Here is a 26,579-nt window from a genome sequence, read left to right as displayed (position 1 = left end):
ATGGTAAGTAAAGCCAATTCAATTTCTACCACTTTAACCCAAAATGAATTATAGATTGTTTTAGGGTATGGTTTATATGAAGCATCAATGCATATAGCAATTCACTCTTGCAATTCACTTGATATTCGAGCTTTAATCCCAAATTTAAGTCTTCGATTGAACTTCACAATTCAAACTTCAAATTTAAATGACCCGAAACTTAGAAGTTATGGCTCCGCACCCATTTTTAGGGTAGTCGTGTCATAGTTGTTGTTTTTATGTTCAATGCATTTTGTCAGTATAGTTTATATTTAGTTCTATTGTCATACACCAGCCAACCTTTGGTTTAATGATATTTATATTCACAATGTTAGAAGAAAAACAAAGTTTGAATAATAAAAAATTAAGAACTCACTTCTAAATCTCTTGTTTTAAATCATTTGATCCAAATGGACCCTAGGTCTCTTTTTTTTATTTTTTTTATTTTTTTATTTTTAAAATAGTTTGTTTGTGTTTTAACAACCACCTTAAATTGGTTAGAAAAAACTAACTACCAACTAGAACATAATTGAATGACTATACATTGTAATATTGAATCTATTTCGAGGAATGATTTCAAATTTAGGAATATAGTTAAAATTATACAATTGTAAGGTTTTGTGACGTTGAGTATGTACCGGTAATATCCCCAAAATCAGGTATGAACTCGTAAATGACCCTATAGGTTGAGGGGTTTACTGTAGTTTTGTCCAAAATATTGGATTTGATACATTGTAATATTGAACATAATTGAATGATTAGATACACTGTATGATTAAATCTATTCAGAGGAATGATTTCAAATTTAGGAAACAGTTAAAATTATACAATTGAATTTTTTTTATTGGATTATTAACAATACCAAATACTTACATAGGGTTCAAATTATTCATTGTATCTAGTCAATATAAATACAAAATCTTACCTTTTATTAGGGTTCTAAAATCTAAAATGGATTCGGATTCTCTGCTTGGATTTTGTCTACCATGACGATACCTACCATTAAATTAGGGGTTTTTTTCTTTCTTAATTATGAGGAAATTGGGTTTTGTTTCAAAGATGATGTGTCAACTTAAAGACCCTTGGATTAGATTTTATTAAGGTGGTGTATGCAGGAAAGAAGTCAAGCAGATCATGGCAGAGAGAATCCAAGCAGAAGATCGGGATCCATTTCGGATAATTTGTATTTAGTTAACTAATCTATTGTTATTCCTATAAAAGAAAAACTAATATATTTTTGTAGTCAAAATTCAAATCATTACATTCCAATCAGTCCATTTTGTTTGACATCACTAGGCACACTAATTCATTTGAATTTTATGATTTTGTCCTATTCTTTTATGTACTTCTAACCTTGTATTTAAGCAATGCAACTATAAACATTAACCTAAATAAAATAGTCTGTTATGGGTTGACACTATAGAAAAAACGAATTTAAACGGGTTGAGTTAGTATTGACTCGGTAAAAAATTTCTCCACGGGTTGAGTTACTTATGACTTTAAGGTTTTTTTATAAATCTTTTAGTACAAGTGATTAGAGGAAGGGTGTTACACAAATATTTATTGGATGCCTATGAATTTCGAACATTTTCCCACATGGGTGGATATGGAAGAGCTCAACCAACTGATGGGTGTGAGCATCGGTTGAAACCACTGGTTTTTTACCAATTCAATCTTTTATTGAATTAAAGATGTTACAATCCAAAACTATCAAATATCAAAAAATAGACCTAATCAACTAATCAAAACATAAAGCCCTAATCAATTAATCAAAACACAAGCCTTAATGAAAGTGTAAACAAAAAGAGACGAGAAAAATTAGATTATGGGAGGATATTAGAAGTTAGAATGAAAAAATGCAGGTAATTCATCAATTTTATACAGATTTTATCACAAAAAAATATTAGGAACAAACCAATGATGCAGACTAATTGACAAAAAATCCTAGAGAAATTGAGGACCAATTTGGTATCCTACGTAGATCCAATTTTATAAACTCAAAAACATATTTTAAGTCCAAAGCACAAATAACTCGTTTGGTAGGGCCATTTTTTAAAAATCCAAACGAAAAAAAAAACTCAAAAACACCACATTATTGAAAAAAAAATAAAAATGAAGAAGTGATTTTAAGGGTTTTTTTTCCTCTCTCTCTCCCCCCCCTTTCTTTTGTTACATTTAATTTGGGAATTAGGGTTTTTTATTTTCTTTTTTTTTTATAATTTTTTTTAAATCTTGAAAATATTTGGAGTTCAATACCAAAAAAAAAATTTAGATATTAAAATCAGTATTTACAAACTCATGTGTTAAAAAAAAATCATGATTTTTGAGTTCATTTTTTTGAGTAGGATACCAGACGGGCCCTAAGAGATCCAACAACAAGATTAATTTTTGAAACCAAATGATGCAAACAGATTTACAAAAATTCTTAAGAAACTAATAAACCCAAGCAATAAGATTCAATTTTGGTACCAAATGATAAATTTAAATTTAAAACTTGAAAAAGAACAGATCCCAAACCAAATGACAAAGCTATAACGACCATAAACTTCATGAAGAACAAAGCCCCAATAAAACATGCTGCAGATAATTCATCAACACAAAAACAGCAACCAATTCCTCAAATTTAAACCCATTTTTCAACTTGGGGATTTGAAGGGGGTGAAATCGGGTGGGTGGGTTTTGGGTGGCTGAAGGTTTTTTTATAAATGTCTAGCCCAAATGACGTCATTTTGGCCATGTCATTTTATAAAAAATTTCCTAGGCCGAACGACTTCATTTTTCACATGCAGTTTTCTTCTCTATAGGTTGTTTCATCTCTCTCTCTCTCTCTCTCTCCTTTCTTTGGTTAATTTCAATTTGGAAATTAGGGTTTTTCATTTTCTTTTTTTAATTTAATTTTTTTTAGATCTTGAAAATATTTTTGAGTTTAATACCAACAATGTTTTTAGATTTTAAAATCAGTATTTAAAAACTCATGTTTTACAATAAAAATCATGATTTTTGAGTAAGATACCAAACGGGCCATGAGAGACCCAAAAACAAGATTAATTTTTGAAACCAAATAATGTACACAGATTGACAAAAATCCTCACGAAACTAATAAACCCAGGCAATAAGATTCAATTTGGTACCAAATGACAAATTTAAATTTAAAACTTGAAAAAGAATAGATCCCCAAACCAAATGACAAAGCTAAAACGACCATAAACTTCATAAAGAACAAAGCCCCAATAAAACATACTCTAGATAATTCACCAAATTTATTATTTTAGCTATAGGAACGCAAAAACTGCGACCAATTCCTTAAATTTAAACCCATTTTACAACTTGGGGTTTTGGAGGGGGTGATATCGGGTGGGGTGGGTTTTGGGGCACTGAAGGGGTTTTTATTTTAAATGCCTAGTCCAAAAAGGCATCGTTTTGGCCATGTCATTTTATAATAAAAAAATTCTTGGGCAAACGATGTCATTTTTCCCATGCAGTTTTCTTCTCTACAAGGTCGTTTCCAAGGCTGTCATGGGCAAACCAAAAACCTCCAAGCCCATTTTCATGGTTGCCTTGGGGTTGGTTAAACCCATTGACCCATGGTGGCTTTGCTATATTTGATGTTTATTATGTTTTTTTCTTTCCAGAATCACTTGCATAATTGGGTATTGGGTAAAAATTAAAAACAAATATGAAAAAATAACTTGCATGACCCATACAAGAATCACTTGCACAAATTGAGTATTGGGTAATAATTGAAAACAAATAAAAAGACAGAATTTTTTAAATAAATAAACAAGCAACAATAACTCACATCTTAAATTCACAAGGTCATAAAAAAAAAACCATGTTGATAATTTAATCAAGTAAATTGCAGCTATTACATTTTACCTCTCTATTTGTATGAAAGAGACATAAAAAATTATATTAAAAAAATGAGAAAAATGAAGAAAATAAATAAAGAAACAAAGAAATAGGTTATGGGTATTACATGGGTTAACACGACACATTTAATAAATGGGTTACATATGTATTTTAGTGGGTTGGTGAATTGCCCCAACACTTACCCATTTATTAAACAGATCATGACGAGTTGACTCAAAAATTTAATAATGTGAATTTTGAGTGTATCGAGCAGTATCGGAAATTGCCACCCCTAGTTAAAGAAGGCATGGGGAACCTTAATCTTTCTCAAATGCTTATAATAGTAAGGCAATGCTATCATACGCATTATTCCATATTGTCTGTTTCTAATTGATCACCTGTTTGACTTTGCTTGTGAAAAAAAATATTTGGCTCATAAACCCATACATTATTTGACGTTAAAATATTCGTCAAACAAAACTTACATTATTTGAGGAATAATGTTCACCCACTTGCATGTTTAACGTAAAATGGAATGCCTGAAGAAGAAATCAAAGTTGCCATCAGCTACGTGCAACATTATCATACCTTTCCATGGTACATAGACCACATGTTACACATTTTCATATACCCAAAAAAAATATAAATAATAAAAATAAAAAGAGAGGATACATTCGTTACTGAAAAAGCAGAGAAGGTTAACAAATGTGGTTGGTGTGAGTGGTTCGGCACTCTCATTCCTTAAGAGAGGTCAGGGGTTCGATCCCTGCACTCGTATGAAGTCACCACTTTGGCCAGCACTTTACCCCTTATGGGGCGACCCGGTGTGAGCGGGGATTAGTCTAGGTTGTGGTTCAGGCTTAAAAGGTTCCACCCATAATAGGGGCCCATCCAGAACCACCTCGTGGTTCAGACCAAAAAAAAAAAAAAAAAGCAGAGAAGGTTTACAAAATTTTGTTACTTTAAGCTCATGGTTCCTCTATATCAAGGGTTTCTAGCTCTTGATCAGTAAGATGTCTATCTGATCAGAATTTGCCCAAAAAGACATATTTGATGAGTTTATACAGTTCAATGGCTTCATCTAATTTCTAATTTGTATGACGCGTAGTGTTTTGTGTTCCATGGAAACACAACTAAATGTACAAGTTGCTCTAACATATATATACAACATGCCAGACAGTCTAATAAAAGAACACTAACCATATAACAATAATATAAGCTCAAACCAAAAGAGTGTTAGAAATTTGTAAAAGATAAATGATCTACCATAAAAGAAACAACAATTAGCCAGGCAAATGAACACCCTTAAAAATCAAAACATTACATTGCAAATGCCTCAATATATTTTCTGCTATCAAAATCACATTTCACAATAGTTCAGTGTTTTCTCTTGTGCAACTTTTCTATTGTGCATTCTAATAAAAAATATTTTCTCCTGTGCTTTCACTTGAGCAACCTTTCATTAAAGTTCCTATGTGACGGAAACCACGAGCCCTCCCTTTGAAGTAAATCTGTGGTAATAGTGACCAGTTAGAATACTTCTGTATCCCTTCCAGGACTTCATTGTCCGTAAGAAGATCAAAACTTCCAAATTCAACCTTATGTTTCTTCAAAATTTTAACAGCCATTTTGCTAAATCTACATTTGGGCTCCTCAGGGGTTCCTTTCATGAAAAGCATGACTCGATTAGAGTCAATCAGCTTCTGCAGTCGCCTTTTCAAGGCATCATCAAGGCCATTTTGAGCTTGAATTTGCTCCTTAGAAGATTCAATTTCTTTCACTAACTCTTGGACTGTGCCAAGGCTGGCAGCAACAACCCTAGCAACTTTAGTGGCCAAACTAGGTGGATCTACACCTTCTGATGTATCAACGACATTTCCCTCATAACAAAAGAAAACACAAACAAAAAATGACCAGGAGAAGAACAAGATACAGAACAATCGTAGAACCCAAGCCAACAACAAAAGTTTATCAACAGCAAAATTCTTTTTCCATTCATCACTCAACTCATACTTACATGCATTTCCAGTTATTCAATTAAAGTAAGCGTTATATTGCATGGGACATCTAATTTTCTAGTTCATCTTCCAAACTGTTGGATCATAAATCCTGTGAGAAAAAACGCAACAGTTTCAGGCTTGAGCACATGATTCATAAACACCTCAAGTTGTAGTATAAAAAAAATAACACCATCTAAAATTCTCTCGGATCTAGTAATCACTTTTGGGGGTGGATAGTCGTTTGAATTGATAAAGGTTTCACTATGACAATATTGAGAAATAATCACTATTATTTGTAACCCATTCACTAACTAATAGATGGTTTGATAATAATAAAAACAAGGGATGGGTGGTTCACATCTCTCTTCGGCGTTGGCCCCACTACCTCTTTCTCTACTCTCTCTCTCTCTCTCTCTCTACGGTACCCTTTCCCCCAATGCTCTCACATTCCTTAAAACACTTCAAGTGACGTCATGTGTAATTCTGCAAGGCGTTAAATTCTTCATTACCTTCATCTTTTTGTTTCTCTCAATCTGTGTTTTTCTCTTACGAGTTCAATTTTTGTGTGACTGATTTCAGAGATTCCAGTTCTCCAACTCTCAAATTACATCTATGATCCTGTTTTCTACACCATTTTAAAAACCCACAAGTCTTCTGTGGGTTTTCAGACTGATCTGAGCAGCAGAGTCGCCATTGAAGTTCAGAGAACTTCATTTGTGTATTCGGATCAGATGAGGAGTAGTGTACTGGACGCCATACTAGTGTTTATATAATGAATGGCTTGTTGGATGAAGATGCTTATAAAGTTGATTTTGCCTAAATTCTCTTCGTAATTACTCTTTTGATTGATTCTATTATTGCACAATACCCCAATATTGCAATATTGCATACTTCTAATTTTGGACGTTGAATTGCATCCATTAGATGTATTGGTTGTTTTATAGATATATACAATTCAATGGCCGAGACTCGAAGTATGTAACAAATTCTTAACTTAAATACTTACTGGAGAATCTCCCTTTATTTATCCATAACAGCAACAACAAGTAAGCAAGCAAACATGTATATACTATGCATACCTTCACAAAGGCAGACACATCAAAAACCGAATAAGGCTCAGGCTGTTCTTCAGCTTCAATCTACGTACAATATTAATCAAGAATTGGAAGGTTAAAAACATAACACCACAAAAAAAAACCCAGTTAGAGATGAAAAGTGGGCAAAGACCTCGTCCATGTGCTTCCAAGCCTCACACCTCAAGGGCCAGACCACGCTTCCAAATTCTAAACCTTCCCAAACGCACAAAAACCAAGAGAGAGATGGCGACAAAGAAAGAAAAAATAGACTATATATGAAGGCATAATTTAGGGAAACCTTTTTTTTTTCCAAAGAATTTACGGAAACTTTCAAAATACTAAGAAATATCCTTATTAATTAGACTTCTAAAACAAGATAACTTAATTAATATGAAATAAAATAATAAAAGCGAAATTTTAATATAAAAAAAGTTAAATTAACGTAGTAGGTATTTTGTTTTATAAATATTCACTATCTTTGTAGATTTTTTATAGTTATTTTTATATTTCACTATCTTTGTAGTTTTTTTTTTTGGTTCTGAAGCAACAAGTTAAAACAAGCAGTTAACACCAACAGGAGTTGGTCCAAGTGGAAGGGGCTTGGATCCTTTAAACAAGAGGTCCTGGATTCGATCCCAGGCGCTTGCGAATAGAGCAGACTTTGTTGGGAGAGGTCCCCGCTTTGCGCCCGACAGTACCTCGAGGGTTAGTCCCCGCAATCGCGCCGGGGATACCTTGGTTTTCACCAAAAAAAAACAAGCAGTTAACACTATTGCTTTCTTCCTCTTGACGTTGGTCATATATCTTTTTTTTTGTTTTAAACGTGTTGCTTTTTTTCTCAATAAAGTTGTATCCCTATTCTTTAAAAAAAGATTTTTTTTAAAAAAAAGGAGTAGGAGGAGTTGACACAAGAAGCACCTAAAACCGAGATTTTTTTTTTTTTTGGGTCATTTGTTAGGGAATGGGGGAACCTCAACTTCCTTCATGGTATCAGAGCGGGTTAGCCCAAGTGTGAAAGTCCAACAGCCACACGTGCTCTACGTCACCCAATATGTGTTGTCTACGTGTTAGGCTTGAAAATTCACCACATATGCGGGGTAGGGATGGCAATGGGTCGGGTAGGGGCCAGGTATGACAGCACCATCCTTGTCCTTGCTCTCCATCCCCACCACCGTCCCCGAACCCATCCTCCTTTAATAGGTTTCGAGGAATCTTCGTACCCGTCCCCGTTGGGGGACTATCCCTCATACCCGCTCCGAATCCCCGATTTTTTTATTTTAACATTAAGTTTCATATTAAATTATCATTCAACACATCCAAATTGTGTCATGTAAAGGGCCCACTTTTTTTGCTTAAGTGGAATAAAATATATAATACAATAATATAATTACTTGTTTAGTTAAAAAAAAATATAAAAATTGGAAAAATTAATACATAAAAATCTTTCTTCTCAATCTCTCTCCCTCGAACTCTCCCTCCTCTAACTTCATAACCCAAAGCCACCCTAACCACCACATGGTCGAGACTGACGTTTCTAGCACTACCACCGCTTAAACAGCAACGCCAACAAACAATGCCTGCAAAACCGGAGTAAAAGCGTTGGGCTGATGAGGAGGATGACCCTCCCGAGGAGCCCAGGAAGAAAAATGACACGTCGTCTACTTCCTAGTCGAAAGTGAACGTTACCGAATTGAAGATCACCGAGAACTAGTTCCTCAACGACCCCGAAGACTAATATTAGTGCCGCATGATCTCTCTCTCTCTCTAAAATTTTTCTCTGAAATTTTCAACTTCTTTGTTTTAGTTAGGGTTTTGATGCAAATTACAGTAGAGTAGGGCTAGGGTTATTGGGTGATTTTGTAAATAATTTGGGGGATTTAAGAAGCCCAGTTGTCCAAGCAATTACTTGGCCCATGATTTTGACCTCTGCCCACAAAGATCTCATTACTCAGGCTTACAATGGTCGTTGATGAAGTTAGGGGTGAGGGTGGTCATGGGAGAGAGATGGAGAAGAAAGACTTTCATTTATTAATTTTTTTCCATTTTTTATTTTTTAAATTAAACAAGTAATTACATTATTTTATTATATATTTTATTCCACTTAAACAAAAAAGTAGGCCCTTTACATGACACATCATCACTTGTGGTAAAAAGACTAAAATAACCATGCCACATCATCAAAACTGACAGAGTTATTAATGGAGATGACGGTTGGGTGTAAAGTAGAACATGAAACCACGATCAATGGGGTTAAGTAGGCCACTTTAACTTTTTTTTGGGGGGGGGGGGGGTTAAAGTGAGATTTGACCGAAGTTAAGTAAGCACAAATATTATAATTATAAACATATATTAGGAAGAATTAGGAGAGGAAGGTTAACTTAGGGTTAAACATAAATATTATAATTAATTATTTATATATTTAAATTGACAAGCTCATATTTATATATATTTTACATCAAATTCACTTGCCTTTTCTTAGTTAGTTCCTTATATATTTGAGCTATTTACTTTATTTTTGTGTTTTGTAGGATCTGTCAAGCAAAGAAAAGAAAAATAGCATAAGTAGGATTTTTAAGTTACAAATTCGTCAGCTGATTTTGGAAGCAAGTTGCGAACAGCTCAGAATGAATTAGAGAACGTGCCTTATATGCTTGGAAAGCTACAGATGTCTATTTTTGGAGCAGCTCGCGGATTGTTCATATCATTTTTCTAGAAGAAGTTATGGCCGTTTTAACACTGAAAGGTCCACAAGAGGCTGAGCAGTTTGTAACTGCAAGGAAAGCAATAAACCCAATGAATCTAGCAGCCAAAACGGATGCAGCCAAGAACAAGCCAACGGACACCTACTCACATATCTGAGGAAATGGAATTAAAGATGAGGATTAGGTGGGAGTAATGGGCATAAAGGCCGCCCAAAGAGTTACAATTGTTTTACCATTTTTCTCACTTATTGTCATCAATAAATTGCTATTTAGAGGGGGGAATATGGGGAGAAAAAAGAAGTCAGTTTTGGAGTGAAAAGGCAGCAACGTTGGGCAAGATAGGAGGAAGGAGAAAATCTTGGCATTCTCTTCTTTCGGTTTTACCTTCTCAAACTCATGTCTTTCTTTTGGTTTTATTTAAGAATAATGTGTAGCTAAATTCTTAGTAGTTAGGGGTTGTTTTGAAGCCCCTGATATGATTGCAAATGTGTTATGACATTTCGTTTCAACTTCTTTTATGAAAGGATGAAAATTGCTTCACTACTTGTCTCATTGATGAATTCTTTATGTGTTTTCTACGGATGCATACTTAGTAAGCATATTTAGAATTCTAATGCTATGAATATGTGTGTGCCTGCCCTTGTCGAATGAGGACCTACATATGTTCTAGAGTAGTTCTTGTTAATTGTGATTAACATGTGAATCAATTTCTAGGATAAGTAAGACAACGCCAGTACTTACGATGCCTTGTGATGACTCAAACCCTTTTCGTTCTTAATGATTTCTACTTGTTAAATCTATGAACACGCCAATCTAGGTTGCATGTTAGGGACTAAGTTAAGTTGAAAACGTCATTCTCTTAACATACTACTTAAGAAAGGGTAATAGGTTGAGTTCTAACATTGAGCCAACTTGAGCATCTTCATCAGGAAATAAAAGGAATTTGAATGAAACATAACATGTTGCATGATTATTTGGTGGTGGATAGCACTTCCCCTAACTCATTTTCTTAATTGTGAAATACAATCTGTTTTTATAATTCAAAATCCATTTCTGTCCTGCTGTTATCCGATTTAATTTATATAGCAAATCAACTCTAAAAATCCCAAAAATTTGTGTGCGTTTAGCTCTGCGTGTCTAGTATCTGCGTATAAAATTTCGTAGACTTTAGATAGGTGTAAGTAGGTTTAATAATTATTCTTCGGTGGCTGGTCAGTAAGGACAGCAGCCCAGTCTTTGTGACATTTTAAGTAGTTAGATAAAAACAATCTTCTGCGGGAAAGACCCTTATTTTCATATGCTACAATTGACAAATCTTAGTGTTAATAAGGAAAATCAATAGGATATTTGTATGCTACTTTGTGGTGTGTTTTTAATCCTATCATAAATATAAACATATATATATTTTTGGGTTAGGTTAGGGGGCAGGGACGGGGACGGGGACGTCAATACCATCCCCGCCCCATACCTGTTGGGGATTTTTCAAGTTGGGGGATCCCCGTACTTGATACCCTTTTTGGCTCGAAATCTCCCCTCGTTAGGGTGGGAGACCCGCCGCCACGAGGATTTCTGACATCCCAATACAGGGGCGTGTGAGAATGTGAAAGTAAAATGTCTCACATTCTCACAATTCCATACATTGTGAAAATATGTTAGATTATGTGAAGGTCTACTTAACATCATTCGAGAAAATAGTTAATGGCATCCATGATGCACCAAAAATAACCCATAAGTATATTCATGATTAGCAAAAATTGACACAAGAATTATTTCAGGGATATATTTATATATGTTTGGATGGGATGCAGATGGTCTTCCTCATGTATAAAAGGTTGATTCTTTTGGACGAGTGAAAAAATCCAAATCTAAACGTTGCTATGGATTTGCAAGTGGAACTTGTGGTAGACAAGTTTGTGAATACTTCAAGAATTTCAATATGGAAGTCCAAAGTTCAAATGAATTATTAGGAATTGTGAAAAGTGTTACAAAATAAAATAATCAGAGTATGGGAATTACCACTGAATATTGGGAGTAGAATTGTATTTAGCTCTTGTGGTTTTACACTGACAGAACTTTCTTTTACTGATAGAACTCTTCTAAGATAGAGCTCTCACACTCTCAGGATTCTTACTCACTCTCTCTTAAATTTCACTCTGAAAATGGTTGTGTAATTTACAACTGAGGGAGAAGCCTATTTATAGGCAATTAGAAAGGCCCCCAGTGAAAGCATCTTCAAGTTTTTACCCCAACATCATAATTCATCTTTTGACTATCATTTTCTTTATCCTCTTTGTGTGGGCTCCACAATATTCTTTTACAACACTCCCCCTTGGAGACCACATGTCCCTAGACTAGTTGCCTCATTAAAACCTTGCCTGGAAAAACCCAGTGGGAAAAAAAACCTAAGCGAAGGAAAAAGAGTACAACTTTATTTGGGACATAAGAGTAACGCGCTCATGTTGCCTCGTTAAAACCTTGCTAGGGAAAACCCAGTTGGAAAAACCCTAGTCGAAGGAAAAGAGTACAACGCACTTACGTCCTGTGTTAGAGGACTCTTGAATGCTCCCCCTGATTTTGCATGCTCCAATTTGATTGCTTGCAGAGTTGTCGTAATCCGATGCCATGCACTAACTTCTGGAATGTGCACTTGGGCAAAGACTTGGTGAAGAGATCTGCCAGGTTATCGCTTGAACGGATTTGTCTGACTTTGATTTCTTGACTCTTCTGAAGCTCATGTGTGTAGAAAAACTTTGGTGATATGTGCTTGGTCCGGTCACCCTTGATGTACCCTCCTGTGATTTGAGCAATACAGGCTGCATTGTCCTCATTTAGGATGGTTGTAGTGTCCGTTGCTGAGGGCAAGGCACATGTGCTTCGGATGTGATGAATCATTGACCTTAACCAAACGCATTCACGACTGGCTTCATGGAGAACAAGTATTTCTGAGTGATTGGAAGATGTGGCTACCAATGTTTGCTTTGTTGAGCGCCATGAGATTGCAGTTCCTCCACATGTAAACACATACCCAGTTTGTGAGTGTCCTTGATGTGGGTCAGAGAGATATCCTGCATCAGCATACCCAACAATACTTGGGGCATTGGTCAATTCACTGGAATAGAATAAACCCATGTCTGTCGTTCCATGAAGATATTGTAGAATATGTTTAACGCCGGTCCAATGTCGGCTTGTTGGAGCAGAGCTGTATCTTGCTAACAAATTTACTGAAAATGCTATGTCAGGTATGGTACATTGTGCTAAGTACATTAAAGCACCTATTGCACTAAGATATGATACTTCTGGACCAAGGACCATTTCAACATCCCCTTTTGGACGATATGGATCTTTCTTAGTGTCAAGCGACCGAACGACCATTGGAGTGCTAAGTGGATGGGCTTTATCCATGCCAAACCGCTTTAATACTTTTTCAGTATAATTTGATTGATGCACCAAAATTCCATAAGCACTGTGCTCAATCTGTAAGCCAAGACAATATTTTGTCTTTCCAAGGTCTTTCATCTCAAACTCGCGTTTGAGATAATCAGCAGTCTTTTGGAGCTCTTCAGGAGTTCCAATTAGATTCATGTCATCGACATATATCGCCACTATCGCAAATCCAGACTCTGATTTCTTAATAAACACACATGGGCAACTAGGGTCATTTGTGTATCCTTCCTTTAGTAAATACTTGCTGAGATGATTATACCACATTCGCCCAGATTGTTTTAACCCATATAATGATCTTCTCAATTTGATTGAGAACATAGCCCGTGGTTTATTCCTGGCTGCTTCAGGCAGCTTAAGTCCTTCTGGGACTTTCATGTATATGTATGTATCCAACTCTCCATACAGATATGCAGTAATGACATCCATAAGTCTCATTTCAAGTTTTTCTGAAACCGCTAAGCTTATCAAGTAACGGAACGTAATTGCGTCCATTACTGGAGAGTATGTTTCCCCATAATCAATTTCAGGCCTTTGTGAAAAACCTTGCGCAACAAGTCGTGCTTTATACCTCGCGATCTCATTTTTCTCATTGCACTTTCTTGTAAATACCCACTTGTAACCTACATGGTTCACATTGGGTGGAGTTGGAACAATGGGTCCAAAAACACTCATTTTTTCCAAAGAGTCTAATTCTGCCTGGATTGCATCTTTCCACTTAGGCCAATCCTGTCTCTGTGTGCATTCATCAATGGAGCAAGGCTCAATATCATCATCTTTTATGATCTCAGTAGCCACTAAGAATGCAAATATATTATCGATGATTATCTCATTTCTGTTCCACAATTCATTAATGGATGTATAATTTATGAAGATTTCTTGACTTTCAGGTACAGCTGCCATTTCAGGAGCACGTGTCTCATCAAGGACATTTTCCTTTTCAGGAAGTACCTGTCCCTCTTGGGGGGAATTTGAATCATGAATTATGGGCTCTCCATTTATTTCATTTGGATTCATTTTGGCCATCAACTTCCTCTTTCGAGGAACTGAGTCCTTTGAGCCTAGTGGTCTGCCACGCTTCAGGCGTGCAACAGATGAGCCATTTGCTGGCGCATTGCTTTGTCCATTGTGAACATCAATCCTTGCAGGTGCATTTGCAGCTGGGATATGTGATTTCATCACCTTTGTTGCATCATTAAATGCATTTGGCATCTGATTTGCAATGCTTTGGAGGTGAACGATCCTTCTCACTTCGTTTTCGCATTGAGCGGTACGAGGATCGAGATGAGACAAAGTGGGTACGTCCCACGATAATTCACGTCGTTCTTCAAGAACGAGTTTGCCTTGTTCTTTAGGAACAGATTTTTCTCCCCCTAATAGTGGGAAAATTGTCTCATCAAAATGACAATCCGCAAACCGTGCCCTAAAGATATCACCCGTCAGGGGCTCCAGATATCTGATGATAGATGGCGAATCAAAACCAACATAAATTCCCAATCTGCATTGAGGGCCCATCTTAGTACTTTGCGGTGGTGCAATAGGCACATATACCGCACAACCAAAAACTCTTAAATGTGAAATGTTTGGTTGATTACCCAACACAAGTTGTATTGGAGAATATTGGTTGTTGGCAACGTGCCTTAACCGCACCAGTGATGCTGCATGTAAAATGGCATATCCCCGAGCAGAAACTGGCAACTTTGTTTTCATTAGCAATGTGCGTGCTATTAATTGAAGACGCTTAATTAAAGCTTCAGCCAAGCCATTTTGAGTATGAACATGGGGAACAGGATGTTCAACGTCAATGCCTAGCGACATGCAGTAGTCATCAAAAGTCTGAGATGTAAATTCACCAGCATTATCGAGTCTGATTGACTTAATGGGATAATCTGGGAACTGGGCTCGCAATTTAATTATCTGAGCCAAGAGCCTAGCAAATGCCATATTCCGAGTGGACAAAAGGCAAACATGTGACCATCGGGTAGATGCATCCACCAAGACCATAAAGTACCGAAATGGTCCACAGGGAGGATGAATAGGCCCACAAATGTCCCCTTAGATTCTCTGCAAAAATGATGGGGATTCAACATCAACCTTTGGTTGTGATGGTCTGATCACCAACTTCCCTTGTGAACAAGCTTGGCAAAAGCTGTCACTTGATACCATAATGTGTTTTGTCAATAAGGGATGTCCTTTAGAGTCGGTGATGATCCTACGCATCATGGTGGATCCAGGATGACCCAATTGGTCATGCCAAAGCTTAAAAGTATTTGAGTCAATGGACTTCTGGTCCATGACACTATGTGCCTCAATTGTCCGTATGGTTGTATAGTATAATCCTGATGAGAGCGCACGAAGCTTCTCTAGTATATGCTTCTGGGTATCACTGGAAGTAATGCAAAGATATTCCATGTTTTCCTCATTCTTTGTTTCAACATGGTAGCCATTCAAACGTATATCTTTGAAACTCAACAGATTCCTTCTGGAGTTAGATGAATACAAGGCATCTTGAATGGACAGTATTGTTCCATTTGGTAACATAACTTGGGCTATTCCTGAGCCTTCAATCAGATCTGCAGGACCTGATATGGTTGTTACCTTTGCTTTTGTAAGCATCAAGTTTGAAAAATACTTTCGATCTCAGAGGATTGTATGAGTAGTCGCATTGTCTGCAAGACAAATATCTTTGCTAGAGCTCTTGATTTGGGGGCATCCATAATTTATATCCATGCCTTCAAATAAATAAAATAAGTTGAATCAATAAACAATCATTCAAAACATTACCACTTTTATTGGATTGAAATGAAGACAAGAAAAAAAAACAGTGCTTCAGATAATACAAATGGTACATGAAGGAATCTAATCCAATTCGGACCCATAAACTTCATTCCCCCTTCCGGCAACAAAATCGGAAACATCTAGATGCATCTTGTCTAACTGATGCGATATTTCCGATGAGCCGTCTATGGCTGGCGGATCTGGTACAACATAATTTGTCTCCACTTTCCTGTTTTTAAGTGAAGCTTGATAAAGATCCGCCAAGTGCTTCGGCGTGCAGCATGTACGCGACCAATGTCCCTTTGCACCACATCTGTAACAAGTGCTTTCATCATTTCTGGACACATGGCTTGTCTGTGCTTTTCCCTTATTTCTGGATGCATTTTTGCCATTCGTGGATGGATTGTTCCTTGGCCCCAAGCCATATGAATGGGCACCACGATCTTTTCTACTCCCTTGCCATCGGCCACGCTTGCCTCCTCGCCCACGTTTGTGGATACTGCCACGAGATAAGGTGGCATTCACTTCCCGAGATGCAACATTTGTTTCAGGAAGTGGTGCTGAGCCTGTTGGGCAAGATTGGTGATTCTTCAATACAAGCTCGTTGTTCTGCTCAGCTAACAAGATGCAAGATACAAGTTCTGAGTACTTCGTGAAACCACTATGCCTATATTGCTGCTGCAGAAGCACATTTGAGGCATGGAATGTACTCAGAGTTTTTTCAAGCATATATATCTTCCTCGGAGATATTCTCACCACATAATTTCATAAGGGAGGTGATCCTGTGCATAGCTGAGTTGTATTCAGACACTGTCTTGAAATCTTGAAATCTCAAGTGTGTCCATTCGTATCTAGCTCTTGGGAGAGTGACCGTCTTCTGATGATTATATCTCTCACATAAAGCTTTCCACAGAACCAATGGTTCATCAACCACCACATATTCACTTTTCAGCGCTTCATGAATGTGGCGGCGAAGGAAAATCATGGCCTTCGCATTTTCCTCAGGTGATGCATCACTTCCATCTTCAATTGCTTTTCCAAGGCCATTAGCACGCAGATGGATCTTGGCATCCAGGACCCATGATAGGTAGTTGTCCCCAGAAATGTCTAGGGGAGCGAATTCCAATTTTGCCAAATTCGCCATCTTCAAAAGAAAAATGAGATGCATTAGAATTCGCAATAATCTTCAGGCTCAATATATTTTTGAACTTCAAGCCAAAGATATCATGCATATTTTACCCAAAATTTTAGGCTCGGGATCTGGGACATTAAGCCATTTAATAATAGGAACTTCAGGCCCTGTACTTGTTTGAGGAACTCCAGGCCCTCATTTTGATTTTAAAAATAAAGTGCTATAAATTTGCTGGTATGGACGATAAACCCACACCATACTTTAAATGAAAGTAAATGTGCGATAAAGTAAATTCATAAAGTAAAATGCTTGTTGTATGGACTTTAAACCCGCACCATACTTTAAATAAAAGTAAATGTGCGGTAAAGTAAATTCACAAAGTAAATTGCTTGCTGTATGGACGTTAATCCCGCACCATACTTTAAATAAAAGTAAATGTGCGGTAAAGTAAACGTGCTGGTATGGGCACTAATCCTGCTCCATACTTTTAAATAAAAGCAGTTGTGTGGACGATAAACCCGCACCACACTTTAAATAAATACTGTCGTATGAGTAATAAACCTACACCATACAGTAAATAAAATAAGTGTGGGGATAAAACCACCACTAAAAATATAGGAGGTGAAAACCGTCCATAGTAAATGTGGGGATAAAACCACCACATAATATATTATATTTTGTGGGCAATATAACTGCACCACTGTTCAAGATATAATAGATGGGTTTTAAGATCACACCATCATTTTATTATGATAATTTGTGTTACAACGTGATGGGTAATGAAAATTACACCACCATAAAACAACAGAATGGGGTATAAAACCGCGCCATTCCAAATTACATTACAAAGAAATAAATTAAACAAACATGGATGAAACAACACAAAAATTGTGAGAGCACAAAAAAGAAAGTTTGCATGTCGTCATAGTAGTAAAGTGAGAGGAGACATATGACGGAGAGGAGAAAGAGAAATAACCATATAGTGTTGAGCTGAGAAAATTTAAAAGTGGAGAGACTGTCGTGCTGATAACGTGTTACAAAATAAAATAATCAAAGTATGGGAATTACCACTGAATATTGGGAGTAGAATTGTATTTAGCTCTTGTGGTTTTACACTGACAGAACTTTCTTTTACTGATACAACTCTTCTAAGATAGAGCTCTCACACTCTCAAGATTCTTACTCACTCTCTCTTAAATTTCACTCTGAAAATGGTTGTGTAATTTACAATCGAGGGAGAAGCCTATTTATAGGCAATTAGAAAGGCCTCCCGTGAAAGCATCTTCAAGTTTTTACCCCAACATCATAATTCATCTTTTGACTATCATTTTCTTTATCCTCTTTGTGTGGGCTCCACAATATTCTTTTACAACAAAAAGGGCTTTATTATATGTAGCCTTTTTTTTAATGAAAGGGCCCTTTTCGTTAGTAATAAGGGTGAATTTGTAATTTGAAATAAAATAATAGTCAAATATATAAATAAAATAAAATAAAATAAAATAACGTTATTTATAATTATAAAAATAAAAAATGAATTTTTGAAAAAACCCCACCCTCTTCCCCATAGCCCCATCCCGCCAATTGCCACAACCCACCTTTTCCTCCTCTACCCCCCCATCCCAGCCCTATCACCCTTGCCACAACCCATCTCAACCACCCAATATCCTCCACCTCCATCGCTGCCGTACCTGACCGCCTCAGCCAAACAACTGAACAACATAATCGACACCTTAATTGGAGCCACCAACTTAGGGAACTGGGTTCTCACCTTCTTCGAGCTCCTGCTCTTCAAGCCTTGCCCGCCGACACCTTTACCGCACCCTAACTCAGCAACCGCACCCACCTCAGCTGCTCCCACCTGTGACACGCTCACTCCGCAATTTCAAGCTTGTCTATTTCTTAAATGGCGGACCTAACCAAACTCGATTCTAGTTGGGACAATGCTACAATATTTGAGGGCCTAGACCATAGTAACAACATGGGTTTCCAAGCTGTATTTGATTGAAGGTTTGTTTGAAATTGAAAGTAATTATAATCAAATTGGTTGCCATTTGCAGGCACTGATTAACGGCAAAGAACCAATTAATTTTTCATTTTTCTTTTTTATTCGTTTGTTTTCTCAATATTTTAGTTTTTAAATATAAGAATAAAAAAATCAAATAGTAAGTCACGTGAAGGACACATGACTTTTTAGACAGAAAAGTATATGGAATTAGAAAATTTTGACAGTAAGGGCTAAATTACCTATTTTAATTAGTTTGAGTACTAAATTGACTGATTTTTTAGTTCAGGGGTTAATTTCTACAAGTGTCATAGTTTATGGGGTAAAATGGTTGAAAATCCTTTACAAAAATGAGAATTAAAATCGTGTAAGAAGACTTAGTGCCCGTTTGGCATTGCTTATTTGAGGTGATAAGTGATTTTAAAAAAAATTTGGGAAGTCCAACCCGTTTGGTAAACTGTGAGAAAATCACTTATTATTAAAAATTGCTGTGAGAGAAAGCTATAAGGGAAAGCAGCTAATGAGGTGCTTTCATTTTCTGATTATGCAGGAATCAGTTTTGAAGAGGCGTTGGGTTTAATGATTATGCCACAATCATTTTCTGATTATGAGGAAATCAATACCAACAACACTTTTAACAAAAAGTTTACTAAACGCCAAACTGTTTTCCCTCACAGCTGATTTCTCTCACAGCAAATCTGACAGCGATTATTTTCACAGCACAGCAATGCCAAACTGGCCCTTACACATTGCACTGACCAATTAAACTAGCTTGCATTGTATACTACTATTAAGATAAAAGGCTTTATAAAGGAGTTGTAGCTCAAGTAATTAATAGTACTTATCCTTCCATTCGATGTCATGTGTTCAAATCTCTCGGTCCCTCTTAATATGGAGCATTAATTTTTTATTTTATTTTTAAAAGAAGTGTTTTTTAAAATGGCAAAATATTACATTTAAAAAATATCATAACAGAAAAGCAAGGAAGCGAAAAGAAAGAAACAAGGGTTTAGGCTGCTCTGCAGACCCCGATCTGCCTTGGCCATGGAAGATGGATCTCCTGGGTTCTTACCAGACCTCTGATTCCTTAAACGCAGCCGTACTACGGATGCGGATGAAACTGAAAGTAATGTGGGGGCCGATCCGACGATTAACATAGCTGCTACTCCAGTAAGTTTCCGTGACACTCTCATGAATAAGGTGCCTCGAATGATGAATTAGGGGGTGGATATTAATAGTTTGATTGAAACCCATTAGGAACTCAACGATGATGAAGATGTGTTGATCTCTAGAGGGGATCGTGGCCCAAGTATAAAATTCTCTAAACGAGCAATGTCTCGCCTCTGTAAACCTTGGCAAAATGCATTAATCATCAAGTTATTGGGTCGTTCCCATACTTATAATTATATGCTAACGAAACTGCAGCAGAAATGGAACCTCAAGGGTGGATGGAAGCTAGTTGACTTGGTGAACGATTACTTCGTAGTCAGATTTGACTTGGAGGAGGATCTCAACTTTGTGCTTACGGGGGGACCTTGGATTGTTGCCGGCCAGTATTTGATTATGCAAAAGTGGGTACCTAGATTTTGTCCTGCTACAAGATTACTTGAATGGCTGCCTAGATTAGAGTCTTTGCCATCCAGTTAGAATGTTTTGATGTGTGGGCACTTAAGAGAATCGGGAATCTACTGGGGAAGCTACTAAAAATTGACACCCTTACCACTTCTCAAAATTGTGGTAAGTTTGCTCGTTTTTGCATTGAGTTGGATCTTTCTAAGCCTCTTGAGGCATTCTTACAAATTAACAATGTTTGGTATAATATCGAATACGAAGGGCTACCAGATATCAGCTTCATGTGTGGGAGATATGGACACAGTAGGAATAACTGCGATATGGCAAATAGACCTGCATCAGACAAGAATGGTGAGGTGCACAATACAGATAAGGTTATCCCAAATGGCAATGACTTAGACATGGGCAAAGATGCAGAAATGTGCAATGAGAATGATGTTTTGGTCAGTGAAGGCCTACGGGGCCCCTGGATGATTGTACCTCCAAGAAGGAAAAATAGAAACGGAGGAAAAGATTGGAGTGGCAAACCGAATCCTACAAGCTCGAGATTCGAAGCTCTAAGGCACGAGGGGGAGAGTCTTGGTGAGAAGGATGCAAATGGGGTTGAGTTTGTTGACCAAGCAAAAATGGGACAAGATGACATATTTAATAGGGATGCTGGTATTGGGCAGAAAATATGGACCAAATCCAAGGCTACTAAAGGTGGACCTCGTCTAGCCTTGATCGACATTTCTAATAACAAGCTAAATGAGCATGGCAAGGTGACTACTCAGGGGAAAAATGTGAAAGATGCTTACAAGCCCAACTCTGGGGCTATAACTGCACAGGGCAAAATGGCTACTGGAAGGAAACTGGCTAACCCCCCCAAGACTATGCATATGCAGATGGATGGATGGGTGAATGGCCATGAGTCTAAGAAGAACGATGGTGTCTACATTTTTAGGCACCAACCACCCAACATAGATATCCATGGGACGACTCCGGAGACTGTGACAGAGCATGATGCTACTGAGGGACATTTGCTGGCTGCCCAGGAGGAAGTTAAGCTTCCTGAGAGGATAGAATTGACTGAAGATCAAGAGAGGCCTATTTATGACCAAGCAGTAAATAACACCTTCGATATTGTTGAAGGTATGATTATTGGCCTGCAAGGGTCTGACCCATAGTTTTTACAGTTCTTAATCTACTATCTTTAATGAATATTGTCTGCTGGAATGTTAGAGGTGCCACTTGCAGCAAATTTAAATGTAATGCAATGGAGCTTATTCGCATTCATAGAATGGACATCCTGTTTATTTGTGAGCCTCGTATTGGTGGGTCAAAGGCTATGGCTGTTGTGCAATCCTTAGGGTTCAATTCTTATGAAATTGTGGATCCTATTGGCTTCTCTGGTGGCTTATGGTTACTGTGGAATTCGAGTAAAGTCATTGTGGATATTATTGGTATCAATGATCAAGCCATTAATGCTTGCGTTTCATGGCTTGGTCAGTCCCCTTAGCTTTTAACTGCTATATATGCTAAGCCTTGAAGTAAAAAGAGAGAGAAGTTATGGGAGTACCTCAACTTTGTGGCTGGTTGCCACCAAATGCCTTGGTTGCTGGCTGGGGACTTCAATGATATGCTTTCAACTGAGGATAAATTGGGGGGAGCTACTCTTAGAAGGCTGAAAGGGTTCAAATTCTGGTTTGATGAAAATGAAATGATTGATTTGGGTTTTGCTGGGCCGAAATTTACATGGACAAACCAAAGGGTCTTTGAGAGGATTGACAGAGCCATTTGCAACTTGAGTTGGAGAAGTTCCTTTCCTGAGGCCCATGTCAAACACCTACCGAGGAAAAACTCTGACCATTGTCCCATTAAAATTAGTTTGACTTCCCAGTTCAATTTTCCCCCAACAATAGACCTTTTTAGGTTTGAGGCTATTTGGATGAAACATGAGGATTTTAAAAGGTTCGTTACCCACCACTGGCCACATGGAACTGGAAATTCCCTTGACAAGTCTTGTGCTTTAGTGAAACCACTGATTCAATGGAACACCACTGTCTTCGGGCATTTACATCAGAAGAAAGCTCATCTTATGGCTCGGCTTACTGGGATCCAGAAGACTCTATGTAATGGACTTAATGGTTACCTGCACAAGCTCGAGGGGAAGTTTATGCAAGAATTCAATCTCATTCTTGATCAAGAAGCTTTGTTTTGGAAACAGAAATCCAGAGTTAAGTGGCTGCAAGAGGGGGATTGAAATACTAAATTCTTCCACATGACGACCATCATCAGAAGGTGTAATAAGATTGAAAAATTGAAGGATGATAATGGTCATTGGGTAGAGGATTCTGATGGGATCAGATCCCTGGCTGTTCAATTTTTCTTAGGTATGTTCTCGCAGGACTTTCAACTAGCTAATAATCTTTGTATCCCCAATCTCTTCCCTATGATTGATTTAGCAGTGTTAAATTTGGGTAAGAAAATTGATATCATGGAAGTCAAGGAGAGCTTCTTTAATATTGGTGGTCTTAAAACCCCTGGTGTGGATGGCTTTCATGCTTGCTTTTACCAAAATAATTGGCATATCTATGCGAATGATATTTTTGAGTTGGTTTCAAAAGCTTTTCAGAAGGGGACTATTCCTCACAACCTCAACCTCACTTTGATCACCCTGGTCCCTAAAGTGAGTAATCCTTAGTCCATGGCACATTTTAGACCTATTAGCCTTTGCTGTACTCTTTACAAAGTGATCTCTAAAATCCTTGTTGCAAGATTAAAACCTATCCTGACTTGGTTGATCAGTCCCAATCAGGTTAGCTTTGTCCCAGGTCGCCATATTATTGATAACATCCTCATTGGCCAGGAGATTATGCACAAGTTCCAAGGTTCCAAAGGGAAAAAAAATTTCCTCGCTTGGAAGATTGATTTATCTAAAGCGTACAACAAGCTTAATTGGAGATTTATTGAAAGTGTGCTTGGGGAAATTGGGCTGCCCACGGGGGTCATCCATCTAATTATGAACTGCATAACCACTGTCAGATACCAAGTCAACGTTAATGGTTTACTGACAAACTCTTTTACCCCCAGCAACGGTATTAGACAGGGTGACCCTCTTTCTCCCTATATCTTTGTGTTGTGCATTGAAAAATTATCCCATATTATTTATGATGCTGTGGCAAGGAAGAATTGGAAACCTGTCGAATCCTCTCAGTCAGGTCCTGCTGTCTCTCATTTGTTCTTTGCTGATGACTTGATTTTATTTGCAGAAGCCAATACTTCGCAAGCGAGACTCTTAACATCCTGTCTAGATATGTTTTGTAAAGCTTTTGTCCAAATTGTGAACTTTGAGAAGTCTTCTATTTTCTGCTCTCCAAATACGAGTAAGGAGTTAGCCCATGAGATCAGCCAAATTTGTGGCTCTCCTATAACTGATAACCTGGGTAAGTACCTAGGCATGCCTTTGCTGCACTCCAGAATCCTAAGGCCACTTATGGGAGCTTGGTGGATAAAGTCCAGAAGAAGCTTGCTGCTTGGAAATGTAACTTGCTCTCTTATGCAGGGAAGGCTACTCTCCTGCCAGTATCTGCACTAATCTTGATTGTTTGAATAGGAACTTCTTGTGGGGTGGCACTGAGAAGAAGCAGAAGGTCCATTTACGCCAGTGGAATTTGGCTTGCAAACCAAAATGTAAAGGGGGTCTGGGCTTTAAGAATACTATTGATATGAACAAAGCTCTTCTTGCTAAGATTGGCTGGAGGTTGCACATCAATGACCACGGTCTGTGGGAATGACCACGGTTTGTGGGCTCAAATCTTTAAAGCAAAATACCTAAAAGGACAATCCATCCTTGATCTGACCCTGAAAACAAGGCATGACTTGTTCCTCCACTTGGAATGGCGTCCTTTATGGCTCCAAACTTCTAGCCAAAGGCATGAGTTGGCGAATTGGGAATGGGGAGACGACTAAGTTTTGGAAGGACAGTTGGATTTGTGACAGTCCTCTTATGCAACATAAAGGAGCTCTTGATATGCAAGATTTGGGTTGCAATATATCTAGTTTTTTACAAAATGGGTGGTGGAATGTTGAAAAACTCAAGTGTGTGGTGTTTGAGGACCTGGTGCAAAAGATCATTTCTTATCCTGTTGGCTGCAATAGCGACACTCAAGATGACCAGATTTGGAGCTCCACTGCGAATGGTGATTTTACAGTCAAATCTGCTTACAACTTGCATTTTACTGCTCTTGGAGAGGTTGAACATCCTTGGAAAGTTATGTGGAAAATGAAGATTCCCCCTAAGTTGAAGTTTTTCTGCTAGCTTATGTATCAAGGTAAATTGATGTCCAATGAGCAAAGAATGAGACATCAGCTAACTGGGGATCCTTCCTGTAAAGCTTGTGATTAGCACACTGAGTCTATTATTCATATCCTCAGGGACAGCCCACGAGCTAGAGAGATTTGGAAGACAATTTTGTTTACTAACGCTCCCCCCCAGTTTTTCAGATCCGATTTTAAACCTTGGCTTTTGAGCAACCTTTTCTCTACGGCCAAGGAGAGTGCCACCTTGAATTGGAACACTACTTTTGTATACACCTATTGGTATATATAGAAATAGCGGAATCTATTGGCTTTCAACAACCAAGAGGACCGTCCTTATAATCCAAGACAAATTATTCTCTCTGCTGCTAAGGACTGGATTAAAGCTGCCCTTGCTATTGTGATTAAGGTGGATAAGGTGCATTCTTTTATCTCTTGGATTCCTCCTGGCCCTGCTCAGTTTAAACTTAATGTTGATGGGTCTAGACGCACCTCCTCTGGTTGTATTGGGGTCGGGGGTGTGATTCGTGATGCTTCTGGTAGCTGGATTGGTGGTCTTTCTGTGAACCTTGGCCAGGGCCATATTTTGGATGCTGAAATCTGGGGGTTATATTTTGGACTTAAGCTTGCTGTGACTCAAGGTATAACCTGCCTTATCATTGAAATGGATGCTGCTGTGGTTGTCCAACTAGTCAAGAATATTGATGCCCTGGCTCACCACCCCTTTGCTTCCCTAATTAATGCTTGTTGTGCTCTCATGAAGCATGTTGATAATTGCACTCTTCTTCATATCTATAGAGAAGGAAATAGTGTGGCAAATGGGTTGCCAAAATTGGAGTTACAACTTAGACCTGGGTATCCTTTATTTTGACGAAGCTCCTGCTTGGATTGGTTCTCTTCTCCTTGATGATATTATTGGTGTAGCGAAAGCTAGATTAGTTTGTCCTAAGTCCTTTTAGTTGCTGTTGTGTTCGGGGTTTATCCCCTCCAGTTTACCAAAAAAAAAAAACTACATTTAATGAAAATTGTACTAAGTCATATGTTAAATTGTGATGTGAAACAAGAAATGGTAAAAATTATATGAGAAGAGTTAACATGAGAAAGGTTGATTGAGTTGACAAAATAAAAAGTATATTTATTTCGTTTGTAGTTTTTTTGGTATGAAGCAAGCAACTAGTCGAAACAGCAAGCACTTAAAAATGAGACTCATGGAATCTCTACTATTATAAAGGGAGGTGCAAATTAGATCGAGTGTAACACCCGACCCAATTTGATTCTTTTATTTAATTATTTTTGTGTGAAAGTACATTTTTGACCTTGAGGGTAGGGGTACTTTAGTCACTTTTTGTTTGGAAGGGAATTTGGGGAATTGAGTGGCACCATTGTGTAGAGCTCATTGATACAAGTTTGTAGACAGGTGACATGCTCAATTTCGATTTAAAAAGGAGAAGTTATGATCTACGGAAGTGTAGGGGCACAACCGTAATGTTTGCAAAGTCAAATTTTAAAAAATCTAGGCAGCTCCTTCTCTCTCATTTTTCTCTCTCTCGTTTCTCTCTCTTCGCATGGACAACCGGCCAAATTGGCAGGTGATCTCCCAACTCTGGCCATGACGGCTGCCTCTACCACCCAAAACCTTCTCCTCTACCTAGCCCAAGGATTATTTGACATAAAAAACCTTGGATTGCTCCGATTCAACACAAAACAAGG

At 37.7% G+C, this 26,579-nt stretch overlaps 2 protein-coding genes and 1 pseudogene across 2 annotated transcripts; 1 reads left to right on the top strand and 2 right to left on the bottom strand.

Annotated features, from left to right (window-relative positions):
• Positions 1 to 5,282: 5,282 nt before the first annotated feature.
• LOC110773600 (monothiol glutaredoxin-S17-like) lies at positions 5,283 to 8,130 on the bottom strand. The gene is made up of 3 exons (XM_088247139.1): positions 8,029 to 8,130; positions 6,947 to 7,006; positions 5,283 to 5,747 (listed from the first exon to the last, which is right to left on the bottom strand). The coding sequence occupies exons 1-3, from the start codon at positions 8,128 to 8,130 to the stop codon at positions 5,283 to 5,285; spliced, it is 627 nt and encodes a 208-aa protein (XP_088103265.1).
• Positions 8,131 to 15,945: 7,815 nt separating this feature from the next.
• LOC148297470 (uncharacterized) lies at positions 15,946 to 17,008 on the bottom strand (annotated as a pseudogene).
• A 5,147-nt stretch (positions 17,009 to 22,155) lies between these two features.
• On the top strand, positions 22,156 to 22,812 carry LOC148297469 (uncharacterized). Its single transcript, XM_088247129.1, has one exon. The coding sequence runs from the start codon at positions 22,156 to 22,158 to the stop codon at positions 22,810 to 22,812; it is 657 nt and encodes a 218-aa protein (XP_088103255.1).
• Positions 22,813 to 26,579: the final 3,767 nt, after the last annotated feature.

This window comes from Prunus avium, chromosome 1, assembly GCF_965620075.1.
Source record: "Prunus avium chromosome 1, drPruAviu1.hap1.1, whole genome shotgun sequence".
NCBI classification, from domain to species: Eukaryota; Viridiplantae; Streptophyta; class Magnoliopsida; order Rosales; family Rosaceae; genus Prunus; species Prunus avium.
The sequence above is the reverse complement of the archived record's forward strand: the minus strand, read 5'-3'. Positions and strand labels throughout refer to the sequence as shown.